The sequence below is a fragment of the Myxocyprinus asiaticus genome, chromosome 24 (genome assembly GCF_019703515.2).
Source record: "Myxocyprinus asiaticus isolate MX2 ecotype Aquarium Trade chromosome 24, UBuf_Myxa_2, whole genome shotgun sequence".
Classification (NCBI taxonomy): Eukaryota; Metazoa; Chordata; class Actinopteri; order Cypriniformes; family Catostomidae; genus Myxocyprinus; species Myxocyprinus asiaticus.
In genome coordinates, this window is record NC_059367.1 from 18,203,027 (window position 1) to 18,227,089 (window position 24,063).

Sequence of the window (24,063 nt, forward strand, 5' to 3'; positions counted from 1 at the left end):
CATAGTGACATTACTTGTGGTGCAGAATTTTCTGCTCTGTGTAGGCTTTCTCTTAGTGATCAAAATAACCTATGTACAATTCCATTACCTGCGGCTGTCGCTCGTCAATCGAGTACTGCGAACGCATGTTCGACAGGATGATTCGACGGGTCATTCGGCTTTCAGAGGCGGAACTGCGCAGCCGTTGAAAGTTCTTGTTCATGCGATACTGCCGGAACGCCGTCTGTATGGTGCGAGCCGCTCGCCTGCTCAGGAAGTAACCGCCATACTTCCTCTCCAGCATCTCCACCTGAAAGACAAAAAAAGAGCAAGAAAAAAGAATAAGGTTGAAACAAGAGTGTAAAAAGCATATTTATTAAAAGCTTTTTATTATTTAATGTACATTTACATCACTATACTATGCTTATATTACCCTGGCATTAATTATTTTTGTATTTTATTATTTCCTCTTTTGGAAAGTCATGTATACATACTAATAGAAAATGGGAGCACTAACATTATATTTGCTGTGGTCTCTCATTCACTGCTGTAGAAGTTTACTGCTACAGTCTCCTTTGCGTTCTAAAGCCAGAAATGTGAAAAAGGTCCATATGATAATAACTACCATCCCATCTTTTCTCTTATGCAAGATGAAGGAAGTTTGGCTTTACATTAAAATGGCTGAAGGACATTATGCACATTCTACAGTGCATAAATGTAGTTCAAAGTGGCAGTCTGTGAGATGGCTTTGGTGAAACACAAACACATGAGTGGATGTTCCTACAGGCTGTTTGTGCACCTGACAGTTCTGACAAACAAATTAAGCACAAAACTATCAGGAAGCGCCAACACTTTAGCAAGTAAACATTGTTTCCTTTCATTAATATTACTGAATTTACTTCAAACTACCAAGTTATTACTATGTTTTTTTTAAGACAAGTAACATAATGGTAACACTTTATTTTACAGTACTGTTCTACATTTACATTAGGGCTAGGCGATAGGACGATGTAATCGGATATTGACGATGTCATACAAAGATCCCGATGCCGATTGGGAACAGACGATGATCGACAATATTGGGAAAAGGCAAAACCATGGATCTGGGAAGTCACCAAATATATTAAACAGTGGCCAGGGTGTGAAACTAGCACCCGACACCCGCAAAATGCAACAAAGTTGAATCCAGTTCGCAAGTTTCTCGTCCAAATGTATTTCATGCCCGGGTAATTTTGCTCATCTACCACAACAGCCGGATGACCTGTAAGACGTCTCAGAGTGACACATGACAAGAAATGCTGTCAGTCACAAAGATATGTGCTTGAAGAAACACACTTTATTAAATTTTTAAGAACAGACAAAAGAAAAGCCAAGTCAGTGCTTGTGTCTGATTCACTGTTTGTTCAGAGGCATGCAGCATGAGCCTGTCTCGTGGAACAAGTGCATGTAAAGATTTTTCACTCTTTTTTCACTCATGTTTCATTCATCTGAAAACTGTTTGCAAGAATAATTTCGTCTATGAGAATGCTGATCCTCAGGGGATCATATCGTGAGGTGCTGTGAGTTTAATTCGTTTTATTTCCTTGCGGTTGGCATGCAAATTTAGTTTTCTTTTCTTTTCTTTAGGCAGCATTAACTGTATTACCAAAACGCAATACAAACACAAATTCGATAAGAACACACATTTGGCAGCATAATTTTGGGAACACAAGGGAATTTATTAGGCTTATTTATTTTGATTATTATTGTCATTACATTTATAATTGTCTTTAGTTCTTAATCTGTAGACTATTCAGAATCAGAATCAGAATCCGCTTTATTGCCAAGTATGCTTACACACAAGGAATTTGTCTTGGTGACAGGAGCTTCCAGAGTACAACAATACAAAAACAATACAAAAACAGCAGCAAGACATAGATAATAATAAAAAATAAAAAATAGCTATACACATACGTACATACACACACAGACACACACATTCATACATACATACACACATACACATACGTAGTTCAATCTAATACAAATCTAGGAGCGCTCCACACCGAGGCGGCCATCCAAGGCACCATCTTGATGTATCATGATGTATTAGTAATTTTCCATCTGTGTTGATGAATGCTTGCGTGATAGCAAATGGAGCCGTTGGAGACCGTAAATGTTTGGATTTGGGGAGGTGGTTAAATAAGATTTTTTGATCACTTTGTTATTTTATTGCTTTTTATGTTTAGTTTAAAATGCAACTTGAATTCAGAAATGTCTTTTGTTTATGTTTTTGGGGTTTCAATAAATGAATTACATTTTTAAACAAAATCAATAAAGCAAAAAAATTCACCGACCCTTGGCAGGGGGTTTAACGATGTAATTGGATATTGCGATATCTTTTAAGGCAATTATCGCAAAAATATACGTTACATACTGCCCAGCCCTAATTTACGTAATATATAATTACAACAACTATAGTATTTACTAGATACTAACCCTAAACCTAACTCTAACCCTAACCTTAACCCATAGTAAGTACATGTAGTTACCAAATATTACTTAGTACTTGGGTAAATACATTGTAAGTATACTGAAAGTACACGTACTGTAAAATAAAGTGCAACCAACATAATAATACCATGCTACAAAATAATACAGTACAATACAATACAATTGAATAAAAACTGAGTACCATGTAAATACATAGTACATGATTATGGCAAATATTTAGTTCCAGTGTACATACAGTATCGAAGTGTCATGGTAGTACCATCTGATACCATCTCTGTGGCACGAAACAGTACTTTTATGTACAAGTGGTAAAGTCAAAATATGCAATATGAGGTCTTGGTGTCCGAAAGGGTTAGGGAAGTGACATTTTTGTTGCTAGAACATTTCTGGTTAGTTGTCAAATTGATTCAAAACAACAGCGGGAGTCGCTTCAATAATAGTGACCTGTAGTGGTAAAATTAACGTGATTGTCATCAAATTTCAGCATTAAAATTTGGACCATTTCGTTCAGTGGCTGGATGCTCCCTGGATGCCTGGAACTAATGAAAATGAAAGTGTTTAGATTTCTAAAAATAAACAAAACATGAATGCATGAACTGCAGCTGTGAAGCAAGACAGCTGGATACGTGCAGTACTGACAACTGTAGGACATGTACAGTTGATGTCAGAAGTTTACATACACCTTAGCCAAATACATTTCAACTCAGTTATTCACAATTCCTGACATTTAATCGTAGAAAACATTCCCTGTCTTGGGTCAGTTAGGATCACTACTTTATTTTAAGAATGTGAAATGTCAGAATAATAGTAGAGAGAATGAATTATTTCTGCTTTTATTTCCTTCATCACATTCCCAGTGGGTCTAATGTTTTGGGTAGCCTTCGACAAGCTTCTCACAATAAGTTGCTGGAATTTTGGCCCATTCCTTCAGACAGAACTGGTGTAACTGAGTCAGGTTTGAAGGCCTCCTTGCTCGCACACGCTTTTTCAGTTCTGCCCGCAAATTTTCTATCGGATTATGGTCAGGGCTTTGTGATGGCCACTCCAATACCTTGACTTTGTTGTCCTTAAGCCATTTTGCCATAACTTTGGAGGTATGCTTGGGGCCATTGTCCATTTGGAAGACCCATTTGTGACCGAGCTTTAACTCCCTGGCTGACGTCTTGAGATGTTGCTTCAATATATCCACATAAATTTCCTTCCTCATGATGCCATTTATTTTGTGAAGTGCACCAGTCCCTCCTGCAGCAAAGCACCCCCACAACATGATGCTGCCACCCCCATGCTTCACGGTTGGGATGGTGTTCTTCGGCTTGCAAACTTTACCCTTTTACCTCCAAACATAACAATGGTCATTATGGCCAAACAGTTCAATTTTTGTTTCATTAGGACCAGAGGACATTTCTCTAAAAAGTATGATCTTTGTCCTCATGTGCACTTGCAAACTGTAGTCTGGCTTTTTTATGGCAGTTTTGGAGCAGTGGCTTCTTCCTTGCTGAGCAGACTTTCAGGTTATGTCGATATAGAAATCGTTTTACTGTGGATATAGATACTTGTCTACCGGTTTCCTCCAGCATCTTCACAAGGTCCTTTGCTGTTGTTATGGGATTGATTTGCACTTTTTGCACCAAAATACGTTCATCTCTAGGAGACAGAATTTGTCTCTTTCCTGAGTGGTATGATGGCTGTGTGGTCCCATGTTGTTCATACTTGTGTACTATAGTTTGTACAGATGAATGTGATACCTTAAGGTGTTTGGAAATTGCTCCCAAGGATGAACCAGACTTGTGAATGTCCACAATTTTTTTTCTGAGGTCTTGGCTGATTTCTTTTGATTTTTCCATGATGTCAAGCAAAGAGGCACTGAGTTCGAAGGTAGGCCTTAAAATACATCCAAAGGTACACCTCCAATTCAGTACACCTCCTATCAGAATTGGCTAATTGTCTAAAGGCTTGACATCATTTTCTGGAATTTTCCAAGCTGCTTAAAGGCACAGTTAACTTAGTGTATGTAAACGTCTGACCCATTGGAATTTTGATATAGTCAATTAAAAGTGAAACAATCTGTCTGTAAACAATTGTTGGAAACATTACTCGTGTCGTGCACAAAGTAGATAAATGCACCTAAACGACTTGCCAAAACTATAGTTTGCTAAAATGTAATCTGTGTAGTGGTTAAATTTTTTTAATTTTTTAATGACTTCAACCTAAGTGTATGTAAACTTCTGACTTCACCTGTAGCACACATTTTATCTTTGGTAGGTGTACAAAATGTTTGCCAATGAATTGTCTAGCTTGCTAGTTAAGTCAAGTGACCTTATACTGTAGATAACTCCTATTATGTCACTTGATAGCAGTATTAACTGTTTCATTGATTATAATGGAAGTGATCAAATATTCCTGACCTCCCCACTTGGGAAATTATTTTAAGCATATAAAATACAATACGCTTTCATCGCTTCTCCCATGTAGACATACTCAGTGTCAACAAGGTAATGGTACACGTCAGGATAATGGTCACTTCAGGTAAACATTTGATGTCCTTTGTGAAAAGTTGTTGCCTCAAAGTATTATTTAAAGATCCGGTAATGACACATCATTGTTTATTTTCAGTTTTTGCATTTATCTTATTTGTTCTCTTTTAGCTAGACTCAAAAAGTATGCACAAGTTATTTTGTTTTGACAGTTCTGGGTTATAAAAATGGCGCTACCAGAAATGCTTCAGGACCAGATATGTGCAGCAGAGTTGTGAAATCGTCTTTATGTTTCTAGACACACACACACACACACACACACACACACACACACACACACACACACACACAGACAAACAAATACACTCTAGCACCTTCTTGTCCTGAAGGTCTGTGGAGAGCTCATAGCTGTCAGAGAGCGCTTTGCAGCGCTTGCTCTCTTCCTCCTCTTGCTTGCGGAGTGCCAGGCTGGCGGGCTGGTGTCGGGTCCGTTGAGCCCAGGCCAGGCTCGCTGGGCTTGGAGGGGCCACGGGAGGCCCCTGAGGGCTTGGAGCGTTTCGAATGTTCCTGTAGCGGTTTGAATTGCCCAGGTACGGGCCCTGACTGCAGGTGGTATCAGAAAAGCTACCCGTGTCCAGACACTGAGGATCTGCCTCCACACTGAGAGATAAAGAGAAAGAGAGAAAGAGCTCTAGGTCAACAACTACCAGAAACAGATCTGTTGACAAGTTGAGACTAAAACAAGTCTGTAATGTTGGCACTGAAATTTATCAGTGTAGACAAACATATTAGCAAACTAACAAACATTAGCATTTCAAATGCCCATATTTAGCCCTGCTAGTGCCCAGCCATCTGGCCTGAGTACAGAAGAATGAGAGAGGAACAAGCGAAGATGGAGGGGGTGTGAAATAGAAATGGAGAGAGGACATGGTGCATAAAGAGAAGGAGAGGCAGAGAGAGAGAGAGAGAAAGGTGGGAGAAGAAGGGAAAAACAGAGGCATGTGTGGCATACTGTCAAATGAGAGAAGCCAAGCATCAGAAATGATCAGATTTGAGTCATTCGATGATGACTCAGAGAAAAAGAGAGCGAGAGAGAGAACGCAGCATAGAACAAGGATAAAGATGTGAATAAAGCAAAGTCAGCCTTCAACACCCCTCTTCCCATGAACCAGGTGTATGGTACTGTACTGTACTGTAATGTGATGACTAATTTCCTGTTGTCAGCATTGCTAAAGGAAACCACATTTATTCAAGAAGTTGCTTTTTATTTATTTATAATAAACAAATCCATAATTTATATTATTACTTATCATTTATTTATATAAATATATAATTATATTAAAATATCTATTATTTATATTCATTTATTTGTTACATATTTGTTTGCATATTAATATAATTAATTTTATACAATTTAAAATATATTATAATAAAATATAAGCAAGTGACAATTAATTATCAATTCTATATGATATAATTTATATCTTTTCTCTTTCAATTACTTTAAATATTGGTCTTTGGTTATTTTGAATGCAACTAAACTCAGGGTTCCCACACCTTTTGACCAATGACTTTCCATGACTTTTCCATTTGTTTGAGATTACTGGATACTGATTTTCAAAATAATTATTCAGACTGACTTGTGAACCAATTCAACTGATTCACTGAAAAGAACGGACACAAAAGAAAAATTCTCTCAATGATCATTTATCACTATGGATTGCAAGCAAATTTTACTCTACACAAGAGCAATATTTGGCTGATTAAACATTTTAGAGCAAAGCATATCTAGAAAAATAAATATTCACAATAATAATGTCCATGATTTTTCCTTGACATTTAAGATTTTAAATAGGCTAATTTCCATGACTTTTCCAGGAAACACTTTTAAAATTCCTTGATGTTTCCAGGTTTTACATGTGCCTTAAAGAACCCTTAAAGCTGCAAATACTTTAGCAACACAAATGCAGAATAATTTGTCATGTCAGTAATGCACATTGTACCGAAACACCATTTGACAGTTGCAATAAATCACAGTCCTATTACCATAACATAATCTTTTCTCCCACATCTTTACACGCAACATCTAACCTTCATTATTCTGTGTTGTTCAGTTGATTACTCACATGTAGGCATGGGCTCTGTGTGGGAGTCTGAACTTTCGATGGAACCACATGGCTAAAGACGTAAACACACACAAACTCTCATACATGATGTTGTCTGCGGCTGAATAAGAGTGAGTGTGTGTTTGTGTAAGAGCTGTTCTGGGATCAGTAGAACCAGGGCAGTGAGTTTCCAAATGGCTGCATTGAATATCTGTCAATTACTGCAGTGCGATTGCAGTTTACCAGCAGCACAGTAGCAACACACACACACACACACACACACACACACACACACATGTTGGTGTGGCTATTCTTATGAGGACTCTCCATAGACATAATGATTTTTATACTATACTGTATAGATTCTATCTCCTAACTCTACCCCTAAACCTAACCCTCACAAAAACCTTTCTGCATTTTGACATTTTCAAAAAAACTTTAAGTATGTTTTTTAAGCAATTTGAATTATGGGGACATTAGAAATGTCGTCATAAATCACATTTATAGCATAATACCCTTGTAATTACCAGTTTGTAACCTAAAAAAGTCCTTGTAAACCACGCAACCCTCCCACACACACATATAGTATATCTCTCTATGTGTAACAAATCTCTTCACACCAGGGGAATGGTAACTACCAAGATGGCAACAAAAACAGAGTTTTGCCAGGAATAGCAAAGCTAAAACAATAGCCTTGTCTGCAATAAACAGTAAAACATCACTACACAGTGTAATATTTAGGGTATGACTATTATAGTCTATGGTTCTAAAATGCATGTTTCTATCTAAAATCAGCATTGAAATCAGCATTAAAATTGGCATGCAACCTCTCTCTCTCTCTCTCTCTCTCTCTCTCTCAATCACACACATAGACAGTCCTACATAGGCAATAAAAATACTTTTAACTTTCTCTCCTGTCTACCAGGTTTGTGTGTGTGTGTCCAGGAACAGTAATCCAGCTGTGCAATCCTGTTGTTGCAATTAGCATGAGAGACTGTAGTTGTGTGTGAATATATGAATGTGTGTGTTATATTTGATAGCTAATGACGTATGTGCAGCTGGGGTAGGATACCGGTCACATGGTGCATGTGTGTGTGTGTGTGTGTGGGGGGGGGGGGTGAACCGTACTGTCACCACCCCCTGGGGCAAGTCATGCAGAGGCACACACAAGTCAGTACTGGTCCAACTCACTATCGTAAAAACAGATTACAATCCATATATAACATGGCATCAGTTTACAAATGAGAGAGAGTATACTAATACAGATGTTAATATATTACAATGACTCACATTATTCTGTAATTGCAAGCGTCTTCGTAAACAAAATAGAGGGCAAATTATGACTGGCCCTAACTGTTTATTAAAACACACTAAGTCCAAGTTCCAATACATGTACAGTAAGAATTAACATTTACCTTAGACAACACCCATTTACACTGAGTAGCAGAATTAAGCCACCAATTTTGCAAACAGATTGTTCCAAATATTCTATTGCCACTAGAGCTCAGTAAATCCAACATCTCCGACAATATTATAAAACACAAAAGCTTTATGGCCTGATGTCTCCACAGAGCAAATGTAATATTGAGGGTATCCATGTTTCCAGTTCTCCGGAACTCTCAAAAACATAAAAAACATTAATTTGATTTATCCATTTGTTTATTGCATAAAGGCCTAAATTGACACATATTCATCCATAACGATTTAGTGGTGCTTGCTAAGACAAGAATCACTATTACTACTGCTCAAACTTAGGGCTAGTGATTTGTACAAACCACTAGCCTTAAAGGGATAGTTCACTCAGAAATTAAGATTCTGTCATTCTATTCTATTCAAGATTCTATTCACCCACCCATGTCATTCCAAACCTGTTTGGCTTTCTTTCTTCCATATAACTAAGAATGTTGGTCTCAGTCACCCTTTACTTTCATTGCATCTTTTGTCCATACAATGGGAAGAAAGAAAGTCATACAGGCTTGGAACAACACAAGGGTGAGTAAATGATGACAGAATTTAAATTTTTGGATTAACTATTATTTTATTAATTCAAGTTCGACATTTAACGCATTCTGCACTGTTTGTGCTACTGACATGAATTATACCTCAAATCATGCAGCTTATTGAAAAAAGATGTGAGATTGCTTCTCTAAATGATCAGACTTAACCCCCCCCCCCCCCCCCCCAAAAAAAAACCCATAGACTTAAATTGAAGAAGTGTTTCCAGCCATATCTAGAAACCAGAATATCGCAAAGACTTAGGGGTGTGCTCTTCTGACTTAGACCAGTAAGCAACCACCCAGAACGCACTAGAAACCACCTAGCAATGCCCTAGCAACCACCCAGAACACCCCAGCAACCACACAGAAACACACTATAAACAAATCAGAAGAAATCTTGTTTGATTTGATCTATTGGTTTAATGCAATATGGCCTAATTTGTCTCATATTACATAATGCATTCATACATGATAAAATTCATACACAGTGTAACATTACTGGTTATTTGTACACATTAAAGACGCCACGATTATATGGTTTCACAATTAACCGCGATTAAAAATGTCACGGTTAATTTAAACACAAGAATTTAGAATCCACAGTTAAAACCATGAAATGCTTAATTTAGATGTGGCAAAAATAATATACATAATGTATAAATATATAATATAAAAGAGTTATTCATAAGATGTTGTAAGCCTAAATGTGAAAACACTTGTTCCTGTATGGGTACTGGAGCTGTTGCTATGGTTACATACGGTGGCCATGTGGTGCTTTGCCCGGTGTCGTGGACTGAACGTGAACTTTCAATTCGCGTGAAACTGGGGCTTAAACACACAAACTCCAAAATATTCAACAGAAGCATTTTGCTGCCAATGTTTCTCTACAGCTTGAGATGCACATACTGTAAGCCTTGTGTCCTTCTCCCGAAGATGGCAACACAAGGCTGTTTTAATGCAATTATGAAGTGAGAAGCTTCTTACTGCGGGCATGCGAGACGGGAGTAACGCAGGCTGCTTTTTGTGCCCGACAATTTTTGAATTTGACAGTCATTGGGACGCTTTAATGGTAAAAAAAATTATATTTACCGGCTAACGGAAACTCTGGTTATGTCGCATATAAATCGTGCATATAAGTCATGCCCAATGCTGAACCTGACAAGCCAAATTCTAATCTGGAATGAGTCATGTTTCCTATCAATAACAGGAAACCTATACCCGGCCACCTGAACAGCAGATCAGATATAATCTAGCATCAGAGTGCTAGGACAGAGGAATGGAGACTCCACCCTCAGTCAGTTCAGAGGATTTGGGAGGTATTCTGGGAAACCGATGTGGACCTCTTTACCTCCGCAGAGACCACACATTGTCGCCTCTGGCAAATATGCATTTCCTCCAGTCCGCTTGCTACATCAGGTATTGTGCAAGATATGGGAAGACAAGGAAACAATTATACTGGTTGCACCGAAATGGCCCAACAGCTACTGAATTCTGGAGGTGGTAGCTGTTCCCCCATGGAAAATTGTGAGGACCCAACGCATTGCCCTATGCAGACAATACTGTGCTTTTGCAAGATGTAGACTCACTCCATCCACCCTCAAAGTAAACATTGCTGCCATAGCAACCACTTATGACCTCTTTAAGTACTTTTCAGTAGGCAAACCCTCTGGTCAGTAAATTTTTGCTAAGACCCTCTCAACCCGCTACCACCCCGGTCTGGGACCTAGTGCTGGTATTAAATGTGCTTATGGATTCTCTGTTTGAGCCATTAGAGATGGTAAGCTCACGCATAATCTCTTTGAAGACTGTGCTTCTACTGGCTTTGGCATCAGTCAAACGTGTCAGGGACCTTGAGGCCTTTATGGTCAGCGGCCTTCGGACTGGGCCTGTCGAAGGCCATTCTCAAGCCCAGAGAGGGTTTCCTTTTTTTCCACAAGAAAAAAAGTGAGCCAGTAAGAACAAAGATTGTTGACATACTTGAGTGAATACAGTAAGTAACATATACAAGACTCAACATAAATTAGGACTGCTTCAACTTGCTGTATAAAAACCACACATTTGTTTAAAAACAATGAAACAATAAAAACAGCTAAATTAACTTTATTGACTAACAAAGCTATAATGAAATCATCTTACTCTTGTGCTAATACCAATATATCACTGAATACCACTAGTGCTGTATGCTTTCTATCTGTATAAGGGAAAGTGCATATTTTAGGTGTTGTGACTGCACACCACTTCTTTTACGTTTTTCACCATTTTAACCACCTTTTTGCATTGACTAGTTCATTTTAAATGGTCTTGAAATGGTGGGACAAAGTCATTTTTAAAAGGTACAAACATTACACATTGTCTCTCATTTAATATCAGGTCATAAAATAACCTCATAAAAGCTGCATAATAATTATAAATGAATTAGCAAAATGCTGATCAAAATAGCTTTCAATGAAGAATAACATGTCACACCACAGGACACATCAACTTCCCAAGTATTTCATGTGCAATACCCATGTGTTTAACAATGTGCCATACAGACAACCAAGAGACACAGAATAAGCACATTTGTTGTTGTTCATCTGTAATTATATGGTACATTCTTAAAATTAGAGAACGTAGCTTTTGTTATCATTTTAAATCAATAAATCTTCAAAAAGTCTATATACCAGAACTTCTAACACATTACAGATAAGAAGTACCCTCCAAAAAAGCTGTTAGAAAAAGTCGAAAGTCTTATCAATTTTAAAGCTAAAAGACAGACAGATAGATAAACAGAGATAGAGTTGTAATTATTGAATTGCCTTCTCAGCTAGTTCTGTGTAAATCTATACACCAATTAATCTGTGTCAGTGTGATCACTTCAACAACAAAAACCCGCAAGCAATCCTCCTACAAATTACAAATATGCAATGCACAAACACACAAAAAATTAGCACACAATCAGAGAGCAATCAGCAACCTCCACTCTACAAATGTCAAAGTGGCCCACCTCTTGTGACAGTAGAACCAGTACAGCTGAGTTTAATCTGTGTTAGGCAAGCATTTCCTGGCAGCACTGTGGTTTTTGTCAATTGTGTACTGTAGTGGTGGAGGCGTGCTTAAGCGTCGGTTTGTGAATGAGAGCGAGATCAGGAGATGAGAACAGTAAGGATCATCACCTGGCAATGATTGTCTCTAACAGCTGTTTGTCATTGCATTGCGAGCCAGATGCCAGTCACGAGGGAGAGAGTTACGAGATACAAGATGAAAGAGACTGTTTTGATTTTTGTCCACTGAAAAGCATGCTTTGAAGTATTGTATATCCGCTGAAAAGCGTGAATTTTGTGTGTAAAAAATAAACAGACCGTTTGAGTTGGATTCGCCATCTCCTGCTTCCTCCTTTTCCCTAACTGTGAATATTGTTACACTGGTGTCGAAATCTGGGAATTAAGGGAGGAAGAACACCATCATGGATCCACCAGACACAACATCAGGCCCTCCTCGAGCTGCACACCGAGCAGGAGCAGCGATTCATTGTGCTCCTCCAGGTTCTGCTAGTCAAGATGAGCCCCCTAGATGATCCGGAGGCCTTCATGGAGCTCTTTGAATGGACGGTGGGGGCATGCGGATTGCCGAGCACTCAGTAGGCAGTCCAATTCATTCCACTGCTGTCAGGGAAGCCCAACTCGTGGCGCAAAAGTTAACAGCAGAGAACCTCTTAGTGTACGCCAACTTGAGAAACCATCCTGCAACGGGTCGGCCAGACACCCGAGCAGCAGCGCCAGCGTTTCCACTCCATGACCATTGGTGAGCACGGCCGCATGTTCGCCTTCACCCAACAGCTCCAGGACGCCTGCTAGAGGTGGTTGCTGGCTGAGCAACGCGACGTCGGAGCTGTCATCGTTCTGGTGGTACTGGAGCAGTTCATTGCTTGACTTCTGAGTGGGATGGCAGAGTGGGTCCAGTGCCACTGTCCGGCGTCGCTCCAAATGGCCATCCAGCTGGCAAAGGACCACATGGCAGCATATTCGGGATCCGGGGAGCCTCGAGATCCTTCTATCTCTCTCTCCCATTCTCTTGTCTCCCCCCTCCCCCTGCTTTCCGTCCTGTTCCTCCTCCCCGGAAAAGGGGAGGAGCCCCTCCCATACCGGCTCCTTGGGATTGCATTACCCGCCGGTTTCACCTGCCACTCTCCGCTCTCACTCCCAGGGTGGTGAACCCGCTGTCATGTGCGTGGAGCCTGGGCCAGTCTATTGGAGCTGCTGGGAGCCCGGGTGTTTCTGGGACCAGTGCCTGCTGATTGAGGTGGGCATGTTAGTTCGGGTCCCCGACCTGCCGCAGGCCGCCCCGATCAAGCTGGGACATACTGCATACCTGTAAGTATTAAGGGGTTACATACCAGGCCTTGGTGGGCTTGGGTTGCAGCCAAACCTCCATCCATCAATGCCTGGTTCAAGACGAGGCTTTGGGTGCTAGTCACATGGTGAAGGTAAGGTGTGTGTATGGGGATATCCACGATATGATGTAGTGACCATGACTATTCAATTTCGGGGACAAAAGCATAGTGTCGAGACTGCAGTTAGTTCATGCCTCATCCATCTGCTAATTTTGGGCACGAATTGGACAGCGTTTTCCAATCTATTAAGGTTAATTTGTGTGGATGGGTCCTGTAACAGAGCGTCTCAGTGTGGGATTTGTGATGCGCTGGCTGGGGAGGCGGAGCTGGGGCCATCTACGTCAGCTCTGCATCAGGATGACGTAAGGGAGGGGGAAGTCTTGGCTTCCCCAGCCCTTAGAGGATTCCCCGCTGGGGATTTCCCTCTAGAGCAGACACGAGATGAGACTCTTAGGCATGCCTTCGACCAAGTGAGAGTGATTGATGGTCAACGCCTTCAGCCAGACATTGCACTCACCTATCTGTACTTTTCTATTATAAATGATCGGTTGTATCGAGTGATGCAGGATGCTCAGACAAAGGAAGATGCAACCCAGTTATTGATACAGAAGAGCCGTCGGGAAATGTTATTCCAGACGGCTCTTTATAATCTGATGGCGGGTCACTTAGGGCAGGAAAAGACACTGAACCGTCTAATGGCCCGTTTCTATTGGCCGGGTATTCACGGGGATATTTGCAGATGGTGCGCAGCATGCCGTGATTGTCAGCTGGTGAATCTGCTGGCCACACCAAGAGCGTCTTTGTGCCCACTTCCTTTGAACGAAGTCTCCTTCGAAAGAATTGGTATGGACCTCATCAGGCCATTAGAGTGGACAGCATGCGGGCATCGCTTTGTTTTGGTTCTGGTGGACTACGCAACACGATATGTGGAAGCAGTGCTTGCGGAGGCACTCTTCAGAATTATCTCCCGAGTGGGGATTCCGAAAAAAATCCTCACTGATCAAGGCACTACTTTTATGTCACATACACTATGCGAGCTGTATGAATTACTGGGTATTAAATTAATTTGGACAAGCGTCTACCACCCTCAAATGGACAGCTTGGTCGAACTGTTTAATAAAACCCTGAAAAACATGATTCATAAGTTCGTGCATAAAGATGCTCGGAGTTGGGATAAGTGGCTTGAACCCCTGTTATTCGCAGTTCACAGCCTCCACGGTGTTCTCCCCATTTGAATTATTGTATAGGCTGTGGCAGAATGGTCCACCCCTCCCTCTCGTCATCATCGCCCCGCCTCTTAGGGCCGCCCTTCAGCCAGGCTCACGACAGAAGTTGGGCAGGAGAGCGAGAAGAGGTGCAGAATTAATAAGCCTCGTTTTGACAGCGGTGGAAGAAGCACACCTGATGTGAATAATGCTTCATCACTGCTGTCTTTAAAATGCAGAGCGCACCTCCTCTTGCTTAGCAGGCTTCAAATCTCCATGTGTGCACACACTGGCATCCTCGCACACCCAGGACCAGAGCTCGGAGGGTTCGGACGAGTTGGATGTGCCACCGGACCCGCTCCTCGGACCCCCAGACGGATTAAATGTGTCACTGGGGGAGAACAGCACACGTCGTGGCCGACAGGCTAGAGGCCGGGCCGCCTTCCCCTCTCACCTGCCGCGAGCCTAGGAAGACAGGCCACCAAGGACGCCACCATCCCTCGCACCGTGGACCCTGGAGGGGGGTGTGTGCAGCTGATGGACCCAGCTCATGCCTGGGCCACTCGTTAGACACTTCCCCGCCCTTCACGGAGCCCCATCTCACCACAAGGATGCTAGATTCCCCCTTTATTTTGAACATTACTGAACATTCCTTTTATGGACTTTTTACTTTTATTATTCTTTCCAATAAATGCCTCTTCAAGGCTTGATGCCACTCCCACTGTATCTGTCTCTTGCTCACCCCGCCACAAGGCGTAAGCCTCGTGGTGTATTAGATGTTGTGAGGGAAAATTGGGAGGAAGGACCTTCTAAAATATAGAAAAGTCAAAGTGGTGTCTAAATTTGATGTGTATCCAATGCCTCGTACTGACGAACTGTTCGATTGGTTGGGCACGGCTCGCTTTTATTCGACACTAGATTTAACGAAGGGTTATTGGCAGATCCCCTTAACACCAATTTCCCATGAGAAAACTGCCTTCTCCACACTGTATGGCTTACACCAATTTGTGACCCAATTTGTTCGGTTTGTTTGGGGCCCCAGCTACATTTTAGTGCCTTATGGACCGAGTCCTCAAACCGCACTCTGCATACACCTGGTTCTGAGGTCACTGCGATGGGCGGGACTCACGGCAAACCCCAAGAAGTGTGCAATTGGATGGGTGGAGGTACAGTATCTGGGGTTCCACTTGGGTCAGGGGCAGGTGCACCCCCAAATTGATAAGACCGCAGTGGTTGCGGCCTGCCTGAGACCCAAGACCAAAAAGGAGGTGAGACAGTTCCTGGGGCTGACTAATATAGGAGGTTTGTGCCTAATTATTTGGACATCACCAGCCCACTAAAAAGGGAGCCCCAGAACCGTTCCAGTGGTCGGAGCCATGCCAACAGGCTTTTATGCAAGTGAAAGCTGCGCTTTGTGGTGGGCCGTTGTTACATGCTCCTGCTTTTTCTCTCCCTTTTGTTGTACAGACTGATGCGTCAGAAAGGGGGTTGGGAGCCATGTTTTCCCAGGTGGTGGAGGGGGAGGAGTGCCCGGTGATGTACATCAGCCGGAAGCTTTCGGCGAGAGTCGAGGTACAGTACCATTGAGAAGGAGTGTCTGGTCAAGTGAGCGGTCCTAACCCTTCAGTACTACCTCCTGGGACGGGCTTTCACCCTCTGTTCGGACCACACCCCACTCCAGTGTCTCCATCACATGAAGGATACCAATGCGTGGATCACCCGTTGGTATCTGGCTCTTCAGACTTTTAAGATTGAGGTGGTCCACAGACCAGGGGTGTAGATGGCTCTTGCGGACTTTCTCTCCAGAAATAGGGTGAGGGGGCAGATGGCTCCCTGGCCTGAGTCAGGTAAAGGGGGTATGTGGTTGTGGGGACGTGGTTAAGCACCAGTTTGTGAATGGACACCTGGCAATGATTGTCTCTAACAGCTGTTTGTCATTGCAGTGAGAGTGGAGACGGGCTTAAGAGCGAGCCGGACGCCAGTCACCAGGGAGAGAGTTATGAGACACAAGCTGAAGGAGACTGTGTTGATTTATGTCTGCTGAAAAGCATGCTTTGAAGTATATCCGCTGAAAAGTGTGAATTTTGTGTGTAAAAAATAAACAGACCGTTTTAGTTGGATTCGCCGTCTCCCGCTTCCTCCTTTTTCCTAACTGTGATCATTGTTACATGTACCAATGGATAATCAATACAAATCAATCAATATATGAGCATATTGGTTTCTTCAGCCATCTGACTTGAACATAGCAATCACACGCAAAATACCATAACTTCAGAACTGCCCACACTTTGAAACAGCATGTGGGAACGTGCTGAGACAACTCTGAGCTATTTTTTTTATCAATTCTCATCATCTTGTTTAAATAGTCCAGGCTCCAAATCACAATATTTAACCATATCTAGCTAGTAGGTATCAATATATTCATGAGTTATGAATGATTTTGTGGGAAATCTTACTGTTTCTTAGAAGATTTTTTGTAGCTTCTGCTTGCGTTATAAACCACAGAACATCATGTTGATTTGAGTATTCTGAACTTATTAAAGGGATAGGTCACTCAAAAATCAAACCTCTTTTTTGTTCCATGGGACACTAAAGACTGTGCTTTTACATGCAACAAAAGTGGATGGTGATTCACAATGTCAAGCTCCAGAAAGGACAGAAAAGTACTATCAAAGTTGTCTATACAACTTGTGCGCTATAGGGGAGACTGGGGCTAGTTGTCACTTTTCATTTCAGTGAAAATTTCCAAGATTAGGTTTATTTTTGAAAATTAATTTCTTTGTAGGCACATACCTTAAATTATTGGCTATTAAAAAGTTATTGAACATTTCCACTGTTATTGCCAAGCAAAAAAGATACAGTTAAATATACCCACATTTAACTTTTGTGACAATATGCCCCAACAGCTGGCAAGTAACACACAAAAATATCAAACCAATGAATATTGTAATTATTGAACACAGTTCAACCTTGTGGTTAAAATGTACATTTATTATATACAGTAGTGAATTCTTGCATGAATGTACGGTTGAAGTCAGAAGTTTACATACACTTAGGCTGAAGTCATTAAAACTCTTTTTTTTTTAACCACTCCACAGATTTAATATTAGCAAACTATAGTTTTGGCAAGTCATTTAGGACATCTACTTTGTGCATGACATGAGTAATTTTTCCAACAACTGTTTACTGACAGATTATTTCACTTTTAATTGACTATATCAAAATTCCAGTGGGTCAGAAGTTTACATACACTAAGTTAACTGTGCCTTTAACCCTCTAGGGTCGACGGATGCGTCATGCTGGATATTTTCCTCATAACAGCGGAAACAACTTAAAATACTCCTTCATTTTTGGGCATACAGATAAGTGTATGACATCATTAGAGACTATAAAGGGTCTACTTTTATTTGTGTACACTCACAATAACAACAAAACCTTGTGCTTTTGTAAAATAAAGAAAATAAACAGGGTGCGCTTTCAGCCGTCTCTGTCTCCGCGAGCATCTTTCTGAAACACGTCACAAAAATGAACTGACACTCTGCGAATACTTATCAGACAAACATGAAACATATGTCTAAAGAAAGTATAAATGTCTACTTTTAAATAAAACGATTCAAATTTAAAACAAATATTCTTCTGCAATGTAATCTGTATGAAACAAAGCGATGTACAGTTTCTCCTGGCTCAGCTAATTATCGCTAATGTCACACCCACCAGCAGAGCGCGCTATTCATACGGTAATGTGCTGAGGCGATCAATGCAAATGGTAAATGCCCCCAACAATGCCTTAAAAAGCATCAAGTTCATCATCAGATTCATTTACTTTCCTGCGCGTTTGGAAGATGGCACGCTTCACAGGTGAGGAAGAGTTCACATTTTCCTCAGAAGAAGAGCGGGAATCCGACGATGAACATTTGAAGAGCGACTTGATCCAGCCGAGGATACAATTTCGGATGAGTAAGTCTTTACTTACATTAGTTGACATGCTATTTTATACAAACATGTACATATTTTACTAGTTGGACTATTTCCAGACTTGCCAGCCAGTATTCAAAGTATTGAAATTTGAAATATGTCCTAATAGTAGGGGTGTGACGAGATCTCGTGCCACGAGATCTCGCAATATTAAAACGTGACGATATTTCTCGTTGAGGTGAAAAGCTGTCTCACGATATCAGCATGATGGAGTGTGAGGGTGACATTAGCATAGAAGATGCCCCCACCACTTTTAAATCGTTTGTGTGGCAGCATCTTAGGTACCCGGTGGAAACAATAAACGGCGACAGAGTGACAGACAAGACAAAAACCAAGGCTGTGTCTCGTTTGGAAGGCTGCGTCCTCCGGAGGTCGCATTTATCGGCCGCATACGTCATACGTCTCGTTTCATTATTTTTTTGTTTTTTTATGTTTTTGTTTTTCTTATTTTGTATCTATTGTCAATGCCTTTTATGTATATGCACATTCCCAATAAAAAAAATAAATAAAATGAAACGAGATAGTCTCGATGACATATGCGGTCGACAAATGCGACCTCCGGAGGACGCAGCCTTCAAAATGAGACACAGCCAATATGTAAGCACTGAAAGAAAATAGTGCCGTACACCGCGGCTAACACAAGCACTATGCAAAGACACCTAAAGAACCACCGCAGCTCTCAACTAAAATCAACCAGGTCTGAAGAGACTCATGTGAAATCATACAGGAAAGAAGCCAGTCAGCTGAGTTTGTGGCAAAACCTTTTACAGTGCTTGCATTTTGTTCTGTCTTTTACTGCATATGATAATTGATACTCAGAAAGTAGAACTGAAGTGACATTCATTACAAGATGATTAGTTAAAACATTTCAAAATGCACCTGCATTGTTTTGCATTTTGTGACTTTCAGTTGAATAAAAGACAATTTGTCCAGTCATCTACACTACCGGTCAAAAGTTTTTAAACACTTGCTTGAAATGTTTCTCATGATCTTAAAAATCTTTTGATCTGAAGGCATATGCTTAAATATTTGAAATTAGTTTTGTAGACAAAAATATAATTGTGCCACCATATTAATTTATTTCATTACAAAACTAAAATGTATTTTAAAAAAACGTTTTTGAAATTGATGACTTGGACCAAATAATAAAGAAAAGCAGCCAATAAGTGCCCAACATAGATGGGAACTCCTTCAATACGGTTTAAAAAGCATCTCAGGGTGATACCTCAAGAAGTTGGTTGAGAAAATGTCAAGAGTACATGTCTACAAATTCTAGGCAAAGGGTGACTACTTTGAAGATGCTAAAATATAACACAGTTTTGATTTATTTTGGATTTTGTTTAGTCACAACATAATTCCCATAGTTCCATTTATGTTATTCCATAGTGTTAATGACTTTACTATTATTCTAAAATGTGAAGAAAAAAATGATAATAAAGAATGAGTGTTTCAAAACTTTTGACCGGTAGTGTATATAGTGTTAAAATATTGTCTCGTCTCGTTCTCATGACCCCAGTATCGTGTATCATCTTGTCTCGTGAGCTAAGTGTATCGTCACGCCCCTACCTAATAGGCAAGATTTAGTTACATTTAAATGTTGTTTCAGCTAAAGCAGACATTTAAATTGTATGCTGTATGCTATAAATATGATATGTAATATGATATAAAAATAATATGAATGTTTAGATTATATTTTAACTAGTGTTTATGCTGCCTCATTATCATCAATGAAGCTTGTGCTTGCAAATATCTGTTTGCGTGTAAATGTGTAAAATGTGCTGTAAATATGCCCATATTAGAAAATCAGCATATTAGAATGATTTCTGAAGGATCATGTGACACTGAAGGCTGCAGTAATGATGCTGAAAATTCAGCTTTGATCACAGGAATAAATTGCATTTTACAATATATTCAAATAGAAAACAGTTATTTTAAATTGTAAAAATATTTCACAATATCACTGTTTTTGCTGTATTTTGGATCAAATAAATGCAGCCTTGGTGAGCAGAAGAGACTTCTTTTAAAAACATTAAAAAATCTTACAGATCTAAAAACTTTTAAACAGTAGTGTAGGTCTAAAGTTTTTAAGTAAAGTCTTTATGTAAAGAAAATGCATGGTCAGATTACTTCTTTTAACTTGAACTTGATTTTGTGAATAATCTACAAACAATACATTCAATCATTGAGACACCTCACATTCATTCTCTCTCAGGGGAGGGGTCCTCAGGTGTGAATCACATCAATATTCATGATCATCCACGCCTCCTCGCATATGGCCTTTCTATCACTAAAAGTGTCTTACAAAAGTTAAATGACTATATTGTTTTGTATGAATGAGTGATCAGGATGGTTTTCACATCATTTTTGTAGCAAAAACTCTAGACTACAAGATCCAGTTCTCAAAAGTCTTGTGAACAAATGTTTAGTATGTGTTATATGGCCTTATTTCAGTGACTTACTTTTTTTTTTTTCAAAAACCACGCATAAACGTTATTTTCTCAAAAATACAAACATGTACATACATGTTGTTCACATATTATTGTAGCCCAGTTTGTTCTGAATACAGTGTTATCAGACTTTAGCCATTACTATGTTTTTAAGCAACTGAAAAAAGCACAAATGTCAAGCATGTCAAAACTTCTCCAGGGCCCAGAATACCCTCAGACCCCAGAGAGTTAAGAAGCTTGGAAAATTCCAGAAAATGATGTCAAGCCTTTAGACACTTAGCCAATTAGCTTCTGATAGGAGGTGTACTGAATTGGAGGTGTACCTGTGGATGTATTTTAAGGCCTACCTTCAAACTCAGTGCCTCTTTGCTTGACATCATGGGAAAATCAAAAGAAATCAGCCAAGACCTTAGAAAAAAATTGTGGACCTCCACAAGTCTGGCTCAATTTCCAAATGCCTGAAGGTACCATGTTCATCTGTACAAACAATAGTACGCAAGTATAAACACCATGGGACAATGCAGCCCTCATACCACTCAGGAAGGAGATGCATTCTGTCTCCTAGAGATGAACGTAGTTTGGTGTGAAAAGTGCAAATCAATCCCAGAACAACAGCAAAGGACCTTGTGAAGATTCTGGAGGAAAAAGGTAGACAAGTATCTATATCCACAGTAAAATGAGTCCTATTTCGACATAACCTGAAAGGCTGCTCAGCAAGGAAGAAGCCAATGCTCCAAAACCACTATAAAAAAAAAATGACTACAGTTTGCAAGTGCACATGGGGACAAAGATCTTACTTTTTGGAGAAATTTCTCCTGATCTGATGAAACTAAAATTGAACTTTTTGGCCACGATGACCATCATTATGTTTGAAGGAAAAAGGGTGAGGCTTGCAAACCGAAGAACACCATCCCAACCGTGAATCATGTGGGTGGCAGCATAATGTTGTGGGGGTGCTTTGCTGGAGGGAGTGGAGCACTTCACAAAATAGATGGCATCATGAGGAAGGAAAATTATGTGGCTATACCGAAGCAACATCTCAAGACATCATCTATGAAGCTAAAGCTCGGTCGCAAATTAGTCTTCCAAATGGACAATGAACCCAAGCATACCTCCAAAGTTGTGGCAAAATGGCTTAAGGACATCAAAGTCAAGGGACTGGAGTGGTCATCACAAAGCCCTGACCTCAGTCTGATAGAAAATGTGTGGGCAGAACTGAAAAAGCATGTGCGAGCAAGGAGGCCTACAAACTTGACACAGTTACACCAATTCTGTCTGGAGGAATGGGACAAAATTCCAGCAACTTTTTGTGAGAAGCTTGTGGAAGGCTACCCAAAATGTTTGACCCAAATAAAACAATTTAAAGGCAATGCTACCAAATACTAACAAATTGCATGTAAACTTCTGACCCACTGGGAATGTGATGAAAGAAATAAAAGCTCAAATAAATCATTCTCTCTACTGTTATTCTGACATTTCACATTCTTAAAATATAGTGGTCCTAATTGACCTAAAACAGGGAATGTTTTCTACGATTAAATGTCAGGAATTGTGAAAAACTTAGTTTAAATGTATTTGGCTAAGGTGTATGTAAACTTCTGACTTCAACTGTCTATTATAGTGATTTTATTGTGTTTACTTGTTTAACCTATAGCAAAAATATGACGATATTGTAATTGTAATTGTAAACAAAAATAATTTCAAAGGGTTTTGAATTAGGTGATTGAAACAAATATGCAAAACCACTGGATTTTCTCAACATTTGTGCAACTGGACTTTTGACTCTAAACTTTTTTTGTTAGCCTATATACCGTAGCGCAACAACTTACCTGTGTAACAACTAAACCCGGTCTCCCCATTCTAAGCCTTATTACTGTAATTCATATGATAGCTTTTTGTGAGGAACAGACAGAAATTTAAGTAAATATTCAATGAAAATCTTGCCATCTGCCCATTCAAATCATAACAGATGCGAGAACTTTGTTTCTGTACAGCAAAGTTTTCAACATACGCAAGTGTGAATCAGCTCACACTTTGAGAACAAGTGTGAATTACATTTCAAATGACATGAGGATAAGTAGATGATGCCAGAATTTATATTTTTGGATGAATGATTTCTTTAAAACTGATTCTGAGAGAGTTGCACAGCATCTTTACAATGAGACGCTGAAATTAGATTTAATTGACACTTAGAGGCACATGGTTTTCTCCTAAAATGGAATGTTAACATACAGTGCCTGAGTCATCCATCTCCTTAAGACTACTGAGTGTGTGTGTGTATGAGAGAGAGAGATTTTGATTGTCAGTTAGTTTATTACAATGGTGTTTAAAACAATATACATAATTTTAATACATTAAATCAAACTGTCACAAGAAAAATTCCATAAATGTAAATAAAAATAAATAAAAAAATAAATAAAAACTTAAATTAATTTGTTTTACAAAAATAAGTTCTTCACTGACAACAGTTTTGTTGTCAATTTTAAAAGTATTAATCACACATCAGTTTTTAAAAATGAAATTCAATACAAATTCTACAAATTCCATATTTTTAAAAACTGGTACAACCTCCTGTCCTACTGCAACCTTTGAAGGAAGTCACCAGCACAGGATCTAGACACAACTTCAATTTAATAGAAAATAAATCAAATTACAAAAACAGGGTAAACACTGGAAACAAAACAAACATTACATCCAAAAGAGCACCCTGTACATGAACTGGAGAAAATGACAACTGACAAAGAAAAGGGCTAATGAGGGAATGGAACACAGGTGAGAACAATTGGGAACAGCTGACAGAGATGACAGTGTTAAGTCAACTGCAATCCATAAAACAATGAAAGATGGTTTCTCTTTCTGTACAAAAAGGACATTTATCACTCACAGTGGGGTTTAAAATAGATACAAAGGCATTCACAGCAACAGCCCCATGAAGAATTCTCCATTGACGATCACCATTTTTTAAAAAATTAATGGTGGTTTATAGAGTGCTCTCCACACCGGTTTAGTTTCATCT

General features: G+C 39.8%; 1 protein-coding gene across 1 annotated transcript in view; it reads right to left on the reverse strand.

Moving 5' to 3' along the window:
- LOC127415380 (IQ motif and SEC7 domain-containing protein 1) overlaps positions 1-24,063 on the reverse strand; it is an 81,696-nt gene that overhangs the window by 39,303 nt on the left and 18,330 nt on the right. The window contains exons 2-3 of the mRNA XM_051654097.1: positions 5,321-5,606; positions 89-289 (exon numbers count right to left, since the gene is read on the reverse strand). Of these exons, the coding sequence (XP_051510057.1) occupies positions 89-289; positions 5,321-5,606 (487 nt within the window). The remainder of the gene's footprint in view (positions 1-88; positions 290-5,320; positions 5,607-24,063) is intronic.